Genomic DNA, 21,956 nt, shown 5'->3' on the forward strand with positions numbered 1-21,956 from the left:
AATCAACAGTTAGGACAACTAAAGTTTAAGGGTTCTTCACTAGATCTCAAGGTGAATGTGGCAGTTTATTGAAAAGATAGAAATATAGTCGTTTTTTGAAACTGTTTAAAGAAAAATTCCTTTAATCACGTTTTTTAAATTATTGTTTGAAAATATTATCCATATTGGGTGTTAATGTGTGTCGTTTTATAAAACAAATTTAAATAATAGTACCTATCCACCAAAATATCCAATTCGCTTTGTTTGATTATATTTTGGATTCTCCTTCTTAACATCTAGGTTCTATATAGATTAGGGTCTCTTGTTTAATGTTAATGAGTGTGGATCAATTTAGAACTATTTCAGAAACATCGCAGCCAATGAAAATCATCAGTTTACCTTAATAATTTCGGCTTGTAATTCGACATAACAGTTGTTTAAAGCGATTGTTCGATTGTTTTGCACTATTATCTAAGTCCGTAATATATCAGCCAGTTGAATAGTAAGAAAGCGAATAAACTTTGAAAATAGTGAGCAAGAGCACAAATTAGCTCCAAATAAATCTATTTAAAAAATATCATGTGATAGTACCAATAAATGCGTGGGGTTTGGGTTGTTCAGACGTTGGGATGGGACTCGCTTGTCCAATCATTAATATCAGTTCGAAATGGACATATGTAGTAGATATACGGGTTCCAACATATGTTATATATTTAATGGTACCAGAAGGGTGTACTTTATTGTAGACTAATGAAACCAAATCGAGCCGTACTCAAGCATCAGTATTGAATGCGGTTGATTGTTGTAAAACGGATCAATAAATATTTGTCTCTCATCTCAGTGAAAAAAATTAATGAATTTGAAGGGCTTCGTTGCCAGGAAGAATTTATAAGTTTACTTATACAGATTATTTAGATTTCATAATCTCATCTATGCCGTTACAGTATAAGGTAATGTCTGTAGACCAATATTGTATTAATAGTATATCAGAGATATACTATTTATGAAGGAGTAACAGTGACCACCTTTGATGATGATACTGCATTACGCGCTATAGCTAACAATATTGATGCAGCGGTAAATAGAGCCAAAATCCAAAAAACCCAAGTGGAATGAGCATGTTAAAAAGAAACAGTGGAACGTTTTATGATGCTCAAGAAATGTTGGTGGTTGCATGTATCACAGTCTGAATTTTCTCTTCACAACAAATTGTTGTTATAAATAAATTTTGAAAAGAGTATGAACCTATGGTGTGGGGTTGCACAAAGAGATTCAATATTAATAAGATCTAAATTCATCGAAACAAAGTTCATCTCATTATTGCTAACCCCCCATGGTATATTAGAAATAAAGACATCCACAAAGGATATCAATGTTCAGATAAGCAATTAAACAGTTTGAAAAAAACACCAACTGAGATTGCATCAACAAAAAAATGTCAAACTATTAAAACTACTAGACAACAGCTGCTGAATTTACTGGTTTAAGGTTTAAAAGGCAGAAACCCTTTGAGCTAATATAATAAAATTATGTGTGGATACTCTGCAATATGTTAAGATTATATGGAGTCTGTCATCAAACGCCAATTAAATCTAGGTTTGAATTGTTAGATCTGATCCCTAAACATCAGTATGAATATGAAAAATTACTGGATAGTTGTAGTTAATAATTAGTTGTATGCGTGTCATGTGCTTTTTTAATAATAATGAACTTACGAAGGTTGTAAAAAATGAGATTTATGGATTATTTTCAAAGAATTTCAAGAATTTCTTCTTTTCAATTCAATTTTAAATAAAGAAAAAAATTTAGTACATTTATAAATGAGTAATGGAGTTGATTTATAATTAAGTTGAAATATTCATTAATTGAAAGTTATCTAAATATTACTTGAGGTTATATACAGCAGTTCAATAATTACTGCTGAACTAGATCTTGTATTAAAATGAAGCAAATCTTTTTTCATATTATATAATTAAATGTTTATTTTTACACTCTATTAGGTCAGATGATTTTTTATAGATCATCAATATTAAATTTAAAACGACACTAAAGAAACAATATTGTCGTTATACGTGTATCTATATATTTTATCCCATATATGAGCTATCGTATTATATAAAAAGCATTTATTTCATTTCAATGTAAATCGAGTGATTCATCGATCATGCTAGAAGCATTACATTACCTAATCAATAATTTTAAATACTTTTTTTGACTTATATACTTATAGCTTTATAAGTCACCCTGTATAAACGCCGCTATTAATTAGACAGTCCGATCGTTTATTAAATTACTCTTTGTTTTTTCAAAAAATAATGATTACTCTTTTACGTTACTTATGTTGAAGTATGGTAATAAATTTACATTAGTACGTACAATTTATTCGAACAGTTTCCGGAAGGACAAGTTTGCTAGCACACTGACGATGCCGGCCAGACAGAGCTTGGTTTTGGCGTCGTGAAGGAGAAAAGAAGAGGACGAGGACAGGGCACTAGCTGCTATCTTCAAACATTGACCATGTTCCTCGTAATCTATTCGAGTAATGGCGCAGTAATGTGTATGAGCGCACGTGTCGTCGCAATTTGTCGATGCTCGGTTATGAATTTTCACAGAATTCGCTTTGTAGTACCTGAAACAATAACTACATTAGAATAATATTTCCATAATTTATTTGTCAAATATAGTATAATTAGTTTGGTTCTTATAAACAGGTTTTACAGGTCATAGGTGTCATCTTATAAACTGTTAATCTTTATACACTCAGTTGCAGTTAGATAAGTGCATAACACGATACTGATTAATTCAAAATTGTTACTGAAAAAAACCTTATATTTTTGTCAGCCAAGAAAGTTTGTTACTCCAGGTATGTTCTGTGAATTTAAATTTTTTTACGTTAATTGTTTTAACTGAGAAACTCATATAATTTATTTTCTGATAATGCTCTGAAAATTATTACAAATTCGGCATTAAGATTATATTTTAACAATAATTCAAAGTCTATTTTTCTTTTATTCTAATTTATTCTTCGCCAAGCTATGCTTAAATTAATTAAAGTTGACATTTCTGTGTTTCTAAATCGAAAATTAATTATATTCTTAAATACTCCAAACCTTGTCTTACGAATACAATCAGGTCGACCATATGAAACACTGTCGAACAGGCGGTAGTATCGGAGGCATTCAAGGTGTCAAAAAACCTTGTCTCAATGGAATATATATTCAGCCAAGTAGAAACCATAGTATATATTCTCTGAAAAGAAACATGGAATGAATATCGCAGATGAGGGCCTAATATCTCCCATAGTATCAAATATCTTGCTTCTAGGACAGTGGTCCATGGTCAGCTAACCTCTCCGCTGTAAATTATCACCTATCCTAAGAATTGTTTTGAATCCCTTGATTTATAGCATCCAAATCAGATGTCTTTCATAAGCAAAACCTCACACATGTTCTTCGCCAAAATGAATACGGCTTGAATGATAACAAGGAATGATGAATGATGATGTGGCTCCAATTTGGAAGCGTAAAGTTAAGTGTTGGTACAGTTGAGTGTTAAGTTAATGCTTGTGGAATTTTAGTTAAAGTTTACATTTTATATTATAGCTTTAACACTTTGAACTCTTTGAACGAAAGGTTGAAATGATCATATCAGAAATTATATCAGAAAATCAAGATGAAATACTTTCTCAATGCGATATGCCATAATAACTGTTTCAAATATTTTGATCTGATGCGGTTGAATCTGATTTTTAAACGAATTAATTTAATTATAAATTAAAAGTTGTATATTACCAATACCAACATATTTGAACAATTATAGTACTACCTATTTTGCTTTGAATAAATATAAAATTCTAAATTATAAATAATTATTTTCTAGATTAGTAATTTTTATTCAGTAAAGTGGAGATTTTTCAACTGAATATATTTTGATAGCGCTAAAGACGTTTTTAACTAGTTTTCAAAAGACGAAAACATGAAAAAATAAAAGAAAAAAATATCAAATTTTTAATAAATTCTTATTGGGCCATTTATTTATTGAGAAAAAAATTCAAACATACAAAAATTACTTATCAATAGTTAATGTTGTTCATTTCAAGATAATTATTGTACGCTTCTTATTTTAGATCATTAAAAATAAAGCAACACCGATAATAATTGCTGTAATTTAGGCTGACTAAAATATATCATTCTGACATAAATTCTAAAAATTAGACTTACGGAAAGAAGATAACATTCCGTAAACTGTTATTAGAACTCATTAATATCACCATTCAAGTAAGTTATCGAAATATCTCAAACAACTACTAAGCTGTACGCTTCTTATAGGGCCAATTTTTGTCATGATGCGATTACATTCGTAGCCCTATAATTTGAATGAAATAAATGTAGTGCACCCTATTTTTACCAGTGTACAAGTACTTATTTAGTCTAGAAAATTACATTAAGTTAAATTGTTCTGGAAAGAAAATAGTTACAAGTCACAAAGTTTATAAATAACTATAACCATAACATTATGAAAACAGAAATATACTTTTTATTTATTATGTATGCCATTTAATTTTAAATGATTTGTTCTTCCCATTCCTACTATTGTCTATTACTACTGTTGCTTTTAGTCATGAAAATACATATATTTCTGACCTTATATACATTGAACGAATCTGGTAAGCAGAGTCCCACATAAAAATAGTTTGTTGTTTATTTGATTATTTCATGTAATAATAATCATATGCATTCTTATTTTGTTCCTGAAGTAGGTTTGCACCCTCTTTTAATTCATTGCGGTAAGCCTTTCTTAATTAAGCCTTTATTTCTCTTATTCGTTCTCGTATAAACCTTATATGTTTATAATTTAGATCCTTGCTCTTAGATTTATATTTTTGGTCTGATATTTAATCCTAGTTCTATTTCAAATTGTGCTTAACTTGGGTGGTTTTAGTAGTACTGCTTGCAATCGAAAATATTGTTTATTGTAATATATTAAAGGCTTGCTAGTATACAGATCAAACTATTTTCTATAACTTTATACAACTTTTGTCATTTTCTGACAACGTTGACGACGAAAGAATGATGTTGGCTTAGCAGAGTGAAACATCGAATCATGTTTACACTTCTTCAGAATTATGAAGCCGTGAGCGAGCCAAGTCACTGCCTCATTCAGAAAAAGTGGTAATCCTTAGTGAATTGATTGTGGACTGAGCATTCTTCCAGTAGAGCTGCAACAGTGTATCCTTCAACTTTTCCTGCTTGTGGTCGTGCAAGAGGATCAGTTTTCGTCTGTTACTTGCTATTGTTGGCCCTTATTGCAACAATACGCCATTAAATTTGTTCGAATGATATCAGTAGACATCTGAAGTAAGAGTTTAGTTTAATTTTAATTGCATGTAAAACATTGTACTTTGATGATTTCACCATATGCAGTCGAATTCTCTATGAATGAATTCTATTATTAATAACAGTCTACATATATTCACTATTATTTACAACTTCTATTATTGTATAAATTTCTATCATTTCAATCAGTTCTCTTAGTTCGTTGTTAGCCGTTGTAATACCAACATTAAATATTGTACTTGGATACTATAAATAGATGTGTTAAACATTTTTTTTTGATAAAGAAATTAACTTACAATTCACAATATATATATATATATATATATATATATATATATATATATATATCCTTTTTACAAACGAGGGTTTATCTGGACTAGACCTACTGTCCAACGTGGGCTACGAACTACGATCCTCAGAATTAAGCCTACCGACTGGCGAGTGACCAACATGGAAATTATCCAAGACGACATTCGGTTTTACCTAGCCTGGTTACTGGTGTGACTGGTATCACTTTCCTTGTCGGATTTTGCACTCTTGCTTAGCACAAATATTGAGACAACCACAAGCATACATTTACGACCTAAAATTTTTGACCGTCCTGTCGCTTATACCATTGCGCCAACTTAGACAAACGAAATTTTAAATTTAAACGAATTTAACCATATAAATTTTAAACATTCATTAATTTTTATAATTCTACTGGTGAAAGCATTATTCTGTTACTGTAGAACCCTTGATAATTTTAATCGAAAATCTGTACCTAACCTGTTTTGTAATTTAGAATATAGCTCTAACAGATTTATGCCGTTAACAGAGTTTTGGAGAGTTCGGAACAAATGGTACTCAGACGAGGCCAGGTATAGACTATAGCGTGGACAGCCTATGAAGATGTGTGTGGTCTAGGATTATCATGATGTGAGACCACGTTTTTCCTATTGATCAATTCTGTTCTACGGCGAGAAACTAAAACGAACAAATTAATTATAGCATTTGGATTCACTCAAGCACTTAATCAGACCATGAATAAAAGTTTTAATTCCTTATCTGTTTATATTACTTGCTCTATCTGGCCTTCATTGGAGGTAGTTTGTACTATTGGATGACTATTGGAAATACTTTTGGCAATATAATTTGTTATATGTTATTTTATCATATATTCATTCAAACTTTAAACATTATATTTGTTCAGTATTAATGTTAAATAAAGATGAAGCTATATAGCATTAATATAAAATAAAATACAAATAAGTATATTATTTAGTTAGATATTATTTAGTTAAAGTAAACAGTATAGTAGAATTAAAAGAATATATTTATTCGAGTCGGCAAGCAGTCAAAAAACTTTTATGCAAAATATTTTCTAGTAATAATAATAAATATCCCTTTAAAATAAATTTGATTTAGATATTTATTTTTCATGTTTATTTAATTGAAATAATGTTTTTTACAAACAACCATAAAGTGAATAACGTGCATGAACATAGTTTTTATTACAAAATTGTTTTATACCTTTGTATTGTTGTTAATGGGTAATTTATTGAATGTTTTTGCCCGAGGATTGCTTTTACATATTGGCTAAAGCAGTGTTTCTCATTAAAATTGAAGATTCTAAATATTGTAGTTGTTTAGAAGACTACAAAAATCTACTTAGCCAAGAAAACTAGAATAGGGCATAAATGAATTACGTTCTATTCCAATAATGAAATATTATTATGAAATATTTTTAGAAGTTTGATAATCACGTACTCCTTATTATCTTAAGTTGCAATATCATGGAGTACTAGAAAAAATTGACCTAATATGAATATTTGACTAACAAAAAAGAATAATTACGAATTAAAAATAATTGATTTATAATTTTGCTGCTATAAAAAACTTCTAAATTGAACCAACCATAATTATTTTGTAGGTTTGCAGAAATGTTTGGTTAATAGTATGTATAATATTTCCATCATTAAGCAGTAAACATTTACAATTTGGCTATTTTATTAGGTTTCTATAGAATTTGATACTTCATTTATTTTATGATTTTGGAAAATCCATTAACTAATATCTTAAATGAAACAAACATTGTTCTGAATTCATGGCTACAGTAAGCGCTTTGTCTACAATTCACAAAACCCAAATTCTGTTGTATAGTTGATATTGTTAATATCCATGGTAACGTTACGTTTTTTAGTATTAGCAGTATTAATATCTAATTAAAATTATTAATGTGCTCTACTGATTTATTAAAATATATGAACATCAATAAAAAAGGAAATTAATAGTTTGCACTGTTCCAATAAAATATTACAATTCATATCTTAGGTGCTTGTATATATACCGATAATTTGTTCATTTTGAGGGTATTTACTAAGAAAAATTCTTACAGTTTAGTTCTTAGGAATTGACAAAATAATATGAATACCTAACATATACATAATATTTTTGTAATTAATCCGGTATGGGCCTAACACAAATTTGGTTTTAAAATGGCTGCAATTCTTCGCAGAAAAAGTTCGTGGAGTATCTATGTAGATAGAGAAAACTGAACGTTGTATCATTATTGTAGTATGTTTTAATGAGGTTGGTGATAGGAATATACGCTCACTCTGTACTTTAAGACTCCCTCTAACGGCTTATTTATGTTAAAGTCTGGCGATTATGTTGGATAGGGATGTTTCTTGATATTTTGATGCTCTCCAAGCAAAGATTGTGCATTTTTGGCTATGTGTTTGGATGCATTATTATCTTATTTCATAGCATTGTTTGGTAGCACTATGCTAACCTTATATCATAGTAATAATGCTGTCGGAATATTCATCCAGCCACTGTTAAGAATCAGAGGGCTAACTGTATAACATAACATAACAACCATATAGTTCAGAGTGTACTCTTCTTTTGGTATTCTCCATGCGTAAATGCGACTGTTTGTAGGAAACAATGTAAACGATGTTTCATTAGACCATACTACATTGTTCCAATAACGAAATGGCTAGGTTTTATAATAGTTACAGCCCTTTTTCGTAGCTTGGAATCATCTTCTGTTAGGTAGTTTTATGATGTCTGGTCACAGTCTATATATTAATCGACTTAGCGAAAAGTTTGCTTCTTTTCTGATGGAAGCGGGAGTATCGGGCAGTGTGAAATTTGGACAACCTGAGTACGGAGGTGCAACGTGAAAGTATAGAATGTGGTAGCACTACGTTCCCAATTAAAACGAAAAATGAGTGAGTCAAAACATTCTTAACGATATTACTTAATTTTAAGCCATATTGTTTAAGATTTTGTATTAGGTTTGATGATTTCAGTATTGTGGGGACTATTAAAAGGTTATATGATAATATAAAGTTACATTTTACATTTTTTTTAGGGAATACATAAATAAATTATATGTATTGTTAGTGGTGACAACATTATTCATAATTAAGAGGGGCCATCTTTAAGGGCGAGATTGAAGAGTGAAATAAATAAGCAAAGAACAATATAATTTCATTTAAAAATTTAAGTAAATAAATTATTCTTTTAATCATCCTGGTATATTTATTGTTTTTATAATATATATTTTAGATGAGATATATGGATCAAAGATAAGAACTATATAAATACATAAATGAAATAATGAAAATATGCAAAATTTAAAGTGAAACAAACTACATCATTTGCATAGATGGAAGACTTAAGATAAGTAGAAGAAACTATGAAGTATTAACAGTACATTTGTAAACATTTTAATGCACTGATAAATTTTAAGGTTTTTAATGGTTAATCCAATAAGATATGTAGCTAAATGAAATTTTATTCTTTAAACAATGTATTAATTATTTTGATTATTTACTTTATAGACCTAAATAATGGAAAATCAGTAGTTAATTTAATGATTGTAAATACATTCCTTAAATATACATTTCTAAATTGTAAAAAATAAATTATATAATTGTGTTTGGTATTATTTTAAAATACATGCTAGAGTCAAACAACATTTTCAAAATTGTTTTATTCATATATACTTTGTTTTAATATATAAACATATAATACTTCATTTATTATTCCATACTTATGTTTGTTTGTAACATAAAAGTAAACAAAGATCATGTATACTTATATTTAATGCTCTGAAGTTGTTAGAGTTCTAAAAATATTCTTAGTTGTGATACTTTGATATCAAATTTAATAACGTAGTAATTTACACTTATTACTACTTTGTTGATTATTGATAGTTAAAGGAAATTAGATTTAATTAAATGCAATTGAAAAAATGTTAGCCAGTGTTAGTTCTTCAGATAATTTTCCCATATTTTGGTATGTTTTAATATACAGACATATATTATTTAATAAAACTATATATCAAATACATTTCTGAAACAACTGCGGCAACAAATTTCGGTAACATATAATTTTTTAATTATACCCTTTACGCTGTTATAAGATAACATGGTTATATGATTAACTTAATAAATTATGGCCAAATTACGATCACATGGCGATGACTAGTTATAAATAAAACTTAATCTTATTTATATTTTTAATAAATAGAAAGAGAAGGTGGAGAACTGCTGAAAGCAATAAAGACAGATAACTGACAACATATTTCTACTGGTGAACCAACATATTGGCCTTCAGACAGAAATAAAAAAAACATACAATAGATTTCTGTTTTACAAAAAATATTGATCCAAAAAGTGTCAGACAGAATCATGTTTCGACCTGTCTTCTGATCATTCACCAATAATAGTAACAATATCTCCAAAAATTACAATCAAAGATAAACCCCCTTCTCTGTGCAATAATAAAACTAACTGGCTCTCATTTAGAGAAAACTTAGACCGAAACATCTCTCTAAACTTATTGTTACAAACTGAAATGGATATAGAAATAGCAACAATAAGCTTTACAAAAAATATACAGGAACTAGAATATTCCGCGACTCCTAACAGTGAAACATTTTCAAGAAAAAATACACATATATCATGTACAATACAGAAAAAGATAGCAGAAAAAAGAAAGTTACGACGAAATTGGCAACAGTAAAGGACTGAAGAGAATAAAAGAAAATTTAATAGGGCAATAAAAGAGCTGAAAGAACTAATCCAAATTGAACAAAACCAAGGCATTCAAGAATACCTAGAAAACTTGACATCAACTGAGGCTACAGACTATTCGTTGTGGAGAGATGAGGAAAGTAAAATTACTAGCTTTCTAGATTCGCCATTTCAAATGGATCTACCGCACGAGAAATTAACGGTCAAAAAAAGTTAAACAAACAATAATGAGAGAGATTAATATTTAAAAAGCTCCTGGTTATGACTTAATAACTGGCAAAAATAACTATCAGAAAAGTGTATAAAGCTACTAACATTTATATTTAATGCTATGCTACGAATTAATTACTTCCCTAGTATCTGGAAAGTAGCTAAAATATTAATGATTCTTAAACCAGGAAAAATACCAGAAGATGTGACCTCCTACCGACCTATAAGTTTATTACCGATAATCTCGAAAGTTTTCGAGAAATTCTACATAAAAAAGTTAAACTATATAATACAAAAAGGAAAAATTATTCCAGAACATCAGTTTGGCTTTCGCAATAAGCATGGGACTATAGAACAAGTGTAAGACTTGTAAACAAACTAAACGCTGACCTAAATGCCAAAAGATATTGTTCGGCTGCTTTTCTAGACATATCTCAGGCTTTTGACAAAGTATGGCATACACGCTTGCAGGTTAAACTAAAGAAACTTCTCCCTCATCCGGACTATCAGTTACTAAAGTCGTATCTCACTGATAGATATTTTATTGTAAATCAAGGCGATGAACATACCAAATTAAATCCCATATATTCAGGAGTTCCGCAAGCCAGTACTGGGTCCAGTACTGTATCTTCTATATACGGCTGATCTGCCCACCACAAAAATAACTACTGTGGCAACATATGCAGACGATACAGCAAACTTAGCATCCCATGAAGACCCAGTCACAGCATCAATAAACCTACAAACCCACCTGGAGCAAATACAATTATGGTTGAAGACATGGCGCATTAAAGCCAATGAAACAAAATCTACGCATATAACGGTTACCATGCGTAGAAGAACATGTACACCAGTGATTATCAATCATCGTCAACTACCCCAAGCAGACATGCTCTAATGATAAATATCAGCACTTAGATCGACGCCTAACCAGGAAGAAGCACATGCTCTCTAAACGGAAACAACTGGGTCTAAAATTATATCAAATGTATTGGCTCATCGGGCGCAAATCCAAGTTATCATTAGATAACAAGGTATTGCTATAAGAGTCTATACTCAAGCCCATTTGGGCATATGGAATCCAACTATGGGGTACCGCTGGCAAATCTAATATATCCATCATTCAACGGTTCCAAAATAACGTATTGCGTGCCATTGTTGATGCTCCGTACTATATTTCAAATAAAGTGATACAACGCGATATTCCTTTAGAACCTATAACGAGTGTAATTCAACGTGTTTGTATGAAGTACTAGAGTGTTAGTGCATCCCAATGTACTCGCTAATCAGCTAAATATGCGACGTGATAGTGAAGTGCGTAGCCTAAAACGTTTAACACCACCTGATCTGATTACTGGATATATGTAGACTTTAGAATAAGCTTTAGAATAAGACTAATTAATTAAGATAATATTTTATACAGAAGATTGTTTAATGAAGTGATTTTCTACATGCCATGTATATATAATATAACATAAGAAATACTTATTGCCAATAGGGCAGATTGTGGACTCACGAAGAGTAATAAATATATATATATATATATATATATATATATATATATATATATATATATATATATATATATTATATATATTCTTAAAATACAAGCGTATTATTACCATTTTATTTTGTTTCATTCATTATCAAGGACAAACTAGACTGAACTGTGTAATAAAAAGTCTAATTTTTATAACAGACAGGAGTAGTAAATCTAAATCATAAAAGTCGAACGTAACTAGCCAAAACGTTGGTACTTACTTGTTAAAAACGCTATTGTCGGTAGTTGCCTCTTGTGTAAACTTGTCCGCTAGACTATGCAAATTCAAAGGAGTTATGTCATTAATTCCGTAGTAAGTGCTAAAGTTATACTCAACTACCCAATCCGCTTTCCCGTTGTAATTAGCGGCGGATAGGTCCAGATAATACTGGGTGTAGTCGAAGACCTGAAACAATGAGATGAGCTGGGATTAATGCGATTTTTTTAACGTTGCTCCCTCGAGCAGGTTTAATTAAAATTAGATTTTTAAAGAAGGCGGCTATAATTAATGCCCTTTTATGCGGGGCAATTTGGCGCTGATTCGAAACAATCTTCCGACGACGAGAAAAAACAAGTTTTTCCAAGAAAGCGCCACCATATTCCTTCGCAAATATCAATTATGGAATAATTGAGTGCCGAAAAAAGCTGTTGAAATAAATTGCCAACAAGCATTGCTACATTTCTGATAGGGCTTTTTTGTTAAATCGATTAATATTTATAGACTTTCTGATTTAAATAGAAAAACTATGGAAAAGGTTCAGACGAAGTGAGAATTGAGCAGGTGTTATTGTCAAAATTAATTTTAAATAACCAATGAAATGAACAAAGTAATATAGTAATAAGGTGTAGAATATAGTGTAATAAAGTAACATTAAGTAATATAGAATGTATCATTTTGATGGTTTTTTTTTCATAAAACTTTTGAAAGTACATCTACAGAATGTTTTCAATCATCATATATTAGTAGTTAGAGGATGAAGAGGAACTAATATATTAGTTTTCGAGTATTCCTTCTCTAGTTTCTCCAATGTTAGAGAATATTTAAGTTTTGTATCTTCAGATCACTTCCAATTAACTCTATTCCTATATACTACATTATTATACAACATGGGGCAAATATCCCGCTACCATTTTGATTGCTTATAACTTTGCTCAAACCAAAGATAAGTAAGCTAGGTTTTCATAAAAACTTGATCTTTACTTTTTTTCGTTATAATTGAAAAATTATATGGGCTAAATGGTGACCGCCATTCGCCATGAAAATTTCGCCTCTTTTAAAGGCATTTCTCATGACGTCCTGCAACATCGGAGGTGGAATTTATTCAATTTTGTGACGAATGTTGTCTTTTGAAATGTTGAGTCATTTAAAACCCATAAGAAAAAGTCTGGTGCTGTTAAATACGGAGATCTGTTAAAAGTTATTAAATAATTGAATTGTTGAACGAGCTGTGTGTGCTGTGGCCCCATCTTGCTGAAATCACATGTCCTTTAGTCCTTGCTCTTTCATTTCAGGCACAAGAAAATTTCAAATCATGTCTTGGTATCGTTCAGCTGTAACAGTAACTCTAACAGCTTGGTCATTTTCAAAAAAAATTGGGACCAATAATATTTCTAGCATGAATGCCACACCATACAGTTGTTTTAAGTGTATGCAATGATATTTTATGAATTAATTAAGGATTCTGTGTTCCCTAAAACCGACTGTTCTGCTTATTGACGTGGGCACTGAGAAGAAAATGGGCTTCATCGCTCATTATCAATTTAGACGAAAAATCTTCAGCTTCACCAGACAGCCTTAGGATTGCATTACTGTACTCAACTAGTTAATCAGAATCTCTCGGTAGCAATTTTTGGACTAACTGAATTTTGTACGGGAACATTTTCTAATCAGTTTTCAAAATTCGCTTTAAATTCCGTGCAGAAATGTGCAACTGGGAACCACGTCTTCGAATTGATGTTTCTGGAGACTCTGCAATACTATCGCGCATCAGAGCCAGATTTTACTAGACGTTACTAGACGTCCGTTGTTCCCCAGAACGAGGCCTGTCTGCTGTCGTACCGTACCGGTGGGACACTGGATGATTGGGATATTTTTGACGCATTTTCCGCTGAGTGGCAATAATGGAGCGATTATTTTCAATAAATATTTTCACTATTTCTGCTCGTTCTTGAGACGTATATTTATCCATAACAAAATTTGGACGTCTAGGAAATACAGTGGTTAAAGCGAAACTAATCTAAATGAAATGGTAGCGGGACTTTTGCCCCATTTGTGATCTGCAGGTTTTTCACCGATTGAAAGGAATAAGAATATATTTGCCTTACAGCAAATAGTAAATATTAAAATTATGTAGCTCTTCTGATGTATCAATACGTGTAGGTTTTTAATATCTGACTTTTTAAGTTATTTCTCGATTAATAATGGGCTGGTTGGTTGTTGCAAGTCAACGTTGGCGCTCCAATTCATCTCATAATTAATATACAGCCTATCTCATAATTATATTTTGCCAAAGATGATCGGCTGTAGCTGTTCTGGCCTCAGGTAATGTTAATCTACTATTTTTCAGATAATTTTCAAAGATTTTTGTTCATGTCTTTTTCAGGGCTATTCGTTGTAACTTCCATCCAAAAGGTCAATTTCCCGAAGAAAGTTTGTGAGGTTTTCGTTCACGTTTGATTCGAGAATCTAAACCATTGTAATCTACATCTCTGAATTTGTTCTTTATTTCAACACTGATTGTCGCATATTAAACGAATGGTTTCAATTCTGATATAATCTGGGAGATAAATATATAGAATTCAAATTAGTCATCGCATTAGAAAAAGGACCCCAAGCTTACAGATTGAGCTCTGTAAGTAATAGTGTCTGTAACACTGTAATAGTGTCCAAGTTTCGGAGCCATAGAGAAGGATTCGCAAGATAAATATTCGAAAGAGGCGGAATTCAATATCTAATGTACTATTTCCTCTCTTTTACACGCCCTATCGTAGAAAACCAAAAGCTCCTGTAGATTGACCGATTCGGCTTATTACTTCAGCGGTGGATGCCACTTTCTTTTCTCTACTTCTAAACCCAAGTACTTGTACCCCTGCATTGGCTCTAACTGGATCCCGTTGAGATTTACAATGGCAGGCGATGCATCAGTCGTCGATACTTTTATCAACGTCCGTATCAGCGAATATAGTGCCATCATCAACGAGCATCAGATTGGTCAAGGAATATGCAACATCATCTTCAATGTCATGTGCGTTTGTAAAAATGTATAGTATATCCCAACATTATATAAAATTAAGATGACCTATTGCTAACTGCTTATATTTGAAGCTAACATATCTGCAAATATTACAATTCACAGTTCTTTTAGCGTACTCTATTCTTTCAATTATAGTTTAAAAATTAGGACATAGTTTTCAAGAATACCATTTATCATACTTTTTACCTTTTGCTTTTTTGTGTTCAAGAAATCGTTCAAGAAATATTGTTGGATATAAAAATAGTTCGAGAAGTTTACAGTTTTCTATATGTATCCATATTCCGTATTGTTGAAATTTTTACTGGAAACACCATTTACTAAGAGTTGAAATGTCTTTAGTATTCAAAAAGTCTACATTTTGAAAATTCTGTATGTTAGTTAATATTAAATGTTTGTACCATAGGCTAAATCACGCATAAATGCTGAAGAGATTATAATATTAAAACAAAAATATTTCAAAATATTCCTATAATATTAAGTTTATATGTTCATTTCATGGTTAACTAGATTTTTATATTCTTAATGATATAGGGTTACAGGTATTAATATTTTCTTCACAAATTTATTTATAATATTTGTCTATTTTGTTAATTCGTGATATAATGGTAACAATTACAGCAAAACAATTCTTATACGGTGTCACATGTGAGAAATCAATGTCATATATATTTACATCAATGAATATAAAATAGTAAATTTTATAACAATTTTATATTTAATTCCAATCTATAAATGCTACTTTTCCAGGGTTCCTCTTATTAACATGTGTGGAGTAAGTTAAATTGAATGTAAATTATTTTATATTCAAATTGTTACCTAAATGTTAAAACGTATTCCCTGTTCTTTTTACATTCATATTTAGTATATTAATATGGGTATCTTCTTAATAAACTGGTACGTTATACTAAAGAAATATTTGCCAAAGATCTTAAGCTTTGATATTTTGCGTTTAAACCCACGTTAATTCTAACGTTAACGCCTATATTATGAAATAATACGGTTACAGCAACGGCGTACATGTCGCTGTATACAAACGAACTGGAAGTTTCGAACCGGAATTGGGATGAGAGGCCTAACAAACGGAAATAAGATTCTGGGCTATCGGGTCCCGTTCGGTGGTCTTTGTTGTACGTGCGACGTGTATACGTAGGTGTGTGTATGTGTGTACGTAGCCCGAATATGGTGTTAAACTCTGTTTATAGGGAAGGAAATCCGTCCTACATGGTATTGTTCGGTGAGATATTCTAAAGGTGACACTGTTAAATTATATATATATATATATATATATATATATATATATATATATATATATATATATATATATATATATATATATTTATATATATAGCATTATTTATTTGTTGTTAACATTATCTCTCTTTAAATACAATGTTTTTTTAATGACAATTGTAATTTTTGCGATTTCCATATATTTCAAGCGAGTTAGATCAATAAATTATTCAAATATCATACAATGCCGTTTAATTTCAAATAAATGTGCTGTCTTCATCCGTCCGTCATTCTAAAAATTCTGAAATTTCTGGGCTGAAATCTGAACCAGGTGATTCTCAGAAGGCTTCTTTGAAGCAAGTTGAATTTTAAAATTCTAAAACCCATATGAAATATACTTATGGCGATATCCGATTAAAAGTAATATAATATATAATACAAATTTTTGTGAACAAAATCCCAACAAGTATCTTAAATGCCCCCAGATAATCTACGAATGATTAGTTACACCGAAGTTTTCAGATACTTTCACTCTCATATTATTATCGTGTAAACCTTGCATCCTCTGATAATAATCTATTGGGATATAGATTTAAAAAATAAAAAAATATTGAACGAACTTGAAAGAAATAAATAAAGAATTCACTAAGTAGTAAAATATAATTAAATTTAGATTTTTAACACAACAAAAATGTTTTTAAATAAAATATGTACATAACAATTGTTGCAATAACTACTTAAAAATAAACATAAAACTTTATTTAACATATCTAATACACGTATTTTATATTCTACTATATATCCACAATTTAGCTTAATAACTACCTAAAGCTATTTATCTATTCACAATACTATTTTAACTACTGCCAACTGATCACTTTGAAGTCATATGGTTTGTGTTAAAAAAACCAACTGAATGGCTTTTATACTGAACTAGTTCCGATTTTTGGTCACATTAATTCAGCAGTAAAATTATATCCAAAGATCTAAATTATTTTAAATAAAAAATATGTAAAAACAATGTTAATGCCTTTGAAATTTGAGGTTTTCTCTCGATTTAAAATCAGATCGTGACTAAGTTCCAATGGGACTACCTCTGAAGTGCACTCTTTCGAATGAAAAAAGAATTTTGAAAATCGGTGCACAATTGACGGACAAATCGGCGAACATATATTAAAATAAATATACAGCCGAACATAGAACCTCTTCCTTTTTTGAAATCTGTTAATAAAATAACTAGAGACAGAGACAGACTAGAGACTATAAAGCTTCATTTATAATTTTATTTATTTAAATATTCAATTTTTATTGAAAAAAGGTAATCATGAAAATTCGATTATAATCCTATAAAAACTAAATAGGAACCTGTGTGTCGTTAATATTTTACGATACGAAATAATTACATAAGCGGAGCAAAAAAGAAACGGCCAGTTACCTGTCCAGTATCCTTGTCAAATTTATAAATTCTTAATCCGGGGTTGTTGGGTCCGTCGTGGGTCCTCTTAGGGGTGATGGATGGCGCTAGCATTGCCCACGAGATAGGTCGACCTAAAAAAGTTGGAAATTAGTTTAAGTTGGTTTGCTGTTTCGCAGAAAAATAAAATGAAAATACGACGTTTATAAGTATTTTTCCGCTCTTTTTCCGTAATAAAATCTTACATAGCATTCCACTGAGGGAAAAAAATTGGACAGTGTCTGAATTTATGTCTGTAATGTTGGTTCAGTGTATTTTAAAGAGAGAGAAAGAAATATAGGTCTATACCGATGAAAATTTAATTTTTAATATTTAAATCATTATAAATGAAACTTGTTATTTAACAAATGGTATTACTAATGTATTAGATGTTCTTTAAGATGTTATTTAGAAATACATTTAAAATGCCCTAATTTTAAACCGTAAGTTACTAAACGGCACTAAATATATTTCATATTAGAAAGTATTATTATGTTAATATATTGTTAATTTTATTTCCCTAGAAATATAATTATATTCATTATTTAAAATAATATCCGTCTGAAGCAGTAATCGATTTTTGTTCCAGTGTTTTGGCGGTAACTATTTAACTTTTTGATTTTTATTCCGTTACTGATTGCAAATCTTAAGTGAAGTTAGACAAATGAGCAACACGTCTATGTAATAATACTATTTTAATAAATTGAGTATTCCTTAATGGAAATGATATGCACGTTGTACCCATTTTACAGTAGACATGGTGGCCATTCAGAACTTCTTAAAATATGGTAGGGAAATTCTAGAATACCATTTAGGCAAACAAATAGCGCAAATACAAGAAACCACAAATGGCCGAGAACATCGATTGGTGAAAGTATGCAGGAGAACGAAAGATAGTCAATTGCCTCGTTGTTTATAAGAACTCGAGATATAGCTTCAACTTGACAAAGACAGGGTTTCACTTTATTACTTAAGATTGACACAGTTTTATTGAAAAAAACTCATATTTAAAAAGTATTTAATATTTTAATAGTATTGGACCCATGCCTGTAAATTCATCAACGATATCTATTGGTCAAAAGAATTTATAACACCACACCTAAATAACATATTACATAACTGTTAAATTTTATCTTATTTATGGTTATTTTGGCATCAATAACAAAGTATGGCCAAAATATTGAAAGACCATGAATTGCAAGAGTTATAAGATAAAAATCAACCTGAAATTTTCAAAGAAGTTTCGGAGAGTTTAATAGTTGATCAAACAACATTTCCAGATGTTTACCAGCAATGAAGGATCCACTTCAATGGAAAATATTTGTTGCACGAAATAACTGAAAATAAAATTTTGAAATATTTAGATATGGCGGTATCATAATTTGTCAGATAAAAAGATGAGTTATTGTAAGGTCTTGGAAGTCACAAAAGTGCAAATAGTCATGAGTTAGTCCAGGAGAACTATCGACACTGAAATCTTGTCTTGTTTAAATAAAGTCTTGCTGTATACATGGCGTCACTAGTAAGATGTAGTACCTAGGACGTACTGCGGCAAAAAAGAATTGTTTTTCAGAAATTCCAGACTACATTCCGATGTTAATGGAACACACATATAATGATCATCAGATATATTCAAGTTATAACTTATACCATGTCTGGTATACAGTTTAGAAACAGTGCGGAAGTTCTTTCAACACGGTATCGCCGATTTAATCTCAATAAATGAATATTTCGGTAATTGTATTATGTCATTCATAATTTCAATACTTTTGATATTGTAATTTTTTGGCACATGAGCAGTAGAGGGTTAGTATTTACAATACTAAGCTACTTGGATGCCTAATGCACAAGTAAATGCAAATCTAAAGCTATAGTTTGCTGTAGTATCTAGTTAATATACCATTTGAATACACACTATTTGATAAACACCCTATATATCCATGGTTATAAAATCTTTCCATAAAAAGGATTTGAAATATTTTAAATAAATTTTTTTAAGGGCATACCCAATGTGTCCAACATAAAGGTATGATACATCAAGCAGTACTAATAAGTATATTTAAACTATGAACTATTGGCTTTCAGAGTGAAGTCATACCCAGGATCAACTGGAACGTTTAAGAAAAAAATATATCGGAATTGTTCTAGGCCCGAAATATTGCTACTGGTTTAATTTATAAGTAGACACTGTTCTCTCGAGAACCGATTATGAGAAATTGAGTGTTTGGTCTGATTGACTCAGGGATGTTTTGAGCTTTTCCATTCCAGGACTTCAGATAACATAGGTATCTTCAATATTTTCAAGCAAGGTAGAAAGTTTAAGTAAGAGTGTTAGCTAAGTGAATTGTTAGTGATATTGGTAAATTTATTAATAAATATACTTAACATCGAAGTGGAGGAAAGAAGGGGAGTGGGAAGTTGAACAGTACACTATAAATAAAAGAACCAATAATTTGTGCGATATCGACTAGTCAGCCCAGTTAGCCTTGACTGAACATTAGATTGTAACTATTCCAAAAAGTTGTTTCGAGGGAAAATATCGAAACAGTTTTAATATATTTTTTACAGGGTACAGTCAGTTTAGAATTAGGTATCTTAGTACTAAATATATATATATATTTAGTCATGGAAATAATTATATCTAATTGTAGGGAGTTTATAAATATTAATTAACTAATAGCACACCTCTATCAATACGGAAACATTTTACTTTTTCAAACAACTCAGTTATTTTTAGGAAACCACAGCGCAAAGTTGAAAACCGTATGCCGTGGAAATATTTACATCTGAAAGGTAACTTTCGGATAAATTCTAAACAACGGTGCCGAATAAATTTCGGTAAAGTCGTGTAAAAGGTCGTCCAATTTAATAATTGAAAAGGTTTGTTTATAAAGGACAAAACCAACAAGAAGACCGTTGAAACTTAACACCACTTTTGCCGAGCGAGACAGGTTTTTGGTGGGCGAGTGTATATTAATATCGTAAACCGAAACGAAATTAAAATTATAATTGAACGTTACTTCGGGGGGAATTTTATGAGGTGAATTATGAATTGATTAAGTGATCGATCTGTTTATGAAGCATTTCTTTCGTTTTGCGTTTCGGGCGAAGGAACGCGAATCCATGAAAAATCAATATTTAGTTCGGATCAGATTGTTTATGTTATGTCCGAAAGGAGTTATTTATTATTAAATATAAATCCTGTGGGAGTTGGCTCTTGAAGGGTTTTCCAGGTCAATTAAAAATCTTCGATATTTCATTAAACTTTTGGATTACATAAATAATATCATTAATTAATATCAAAAAATACGTAAACTGGTTATAATATGAAAAATACTGGTGGTAGATCATGAACATTTGTAAAACATTTTTAACCAATATATATTATACAAAAATATTACATATATTCATATTTAATTTCTGTCTTTTGTAAGTACTTATATAAATTGAAATTGATTCATTTGGGTTAGGCATTGGGTAAAAACCCTAAAAAGAGAAGTAAACAGCCATAAGGTGTTTTGGTGTTTTTACAAGATGAGAATGTTTAGTCACATTTCAGAAACTCAATGGAAGTCTACCTAGAAATGCTTGTTGTTATCCGGTGGATGACTTAGAGCACAAATAAATACACATATAACTTCTAAAAATATTATTTATATATATATAATACTAGTACAAAAATAATAATAAAACTACTCCTGAATCTATTTCATATATAGAGTATGAAAATATATAATTATTTTTTTAGTTTATAATTAGAACTGAAACATATTTACTTTATTAATTAATTAATATTCTCCAGGTTGCCGTCTATATTTGCTTGTTTCTTTGTAATTTTACAATATGTTCTTGCTGTGATCCATCGCAATATAATTATAATATTCTATTATATGTAGAAAACATATACATAACAGGGCCGTAATAATG

At 30.3% G+C, this 21,956-nt stretch overlaps 1 protein-coding gene across 1 annotated transcript in view; it reads right to left on the reverse strand.

Annotated features, from left to right (window-relative positions):
• Positions 1 to 2,088: 2,088 nt before the first annotated feature.
• LOC143197466 (acid sphingomyelinase-like phosphodiesterase 3b) overlaps positions 2,089 to 21,956 on the reverse strand; it is a 449,763-nt gene continuing 429,895 nt past the window's right edge. The window contains exons 7-9 of the mRNA XM_076405998.1: positions 18,012 to 18,124; positions 12,314 to 12,498; positions 2,089 to 2,608 (exon numbers count right to left, since the gene is read on the reverse strand). Coding sequence (XP_076262113.1) covers positions 2,359 to 2,608; positions 12,314 to 12,498; positions 18,012 to 18,124 — 548 coding nt within the window. The 3' untranslated portion in view covers positions 2,089 to 2,358. The remainder of the gene's footprint in view (positions 2,609 to 12,313; positions 12,499 to 18,011; positions 18,125 to 21,956) is intronic.

Source organism: Rhynchophorus ferrugineus, unplaced genomic scaffold (genome assembly GCF_030347505.1).
Source record: "Rhynchophorus ferrugineus isolate W39M unplaced genomic scaffold, kcgeb_rfMv2 rfM1, whole genome shotgun sequence".
Taxonomy (NCBI): domain Eukaryota; kingdom Metazoa; phylum Arthropoda; class Insecta; order Coleoptera; family Curculionidae; genus Rhynchophorus; species Rhynchophorus ferrugineus.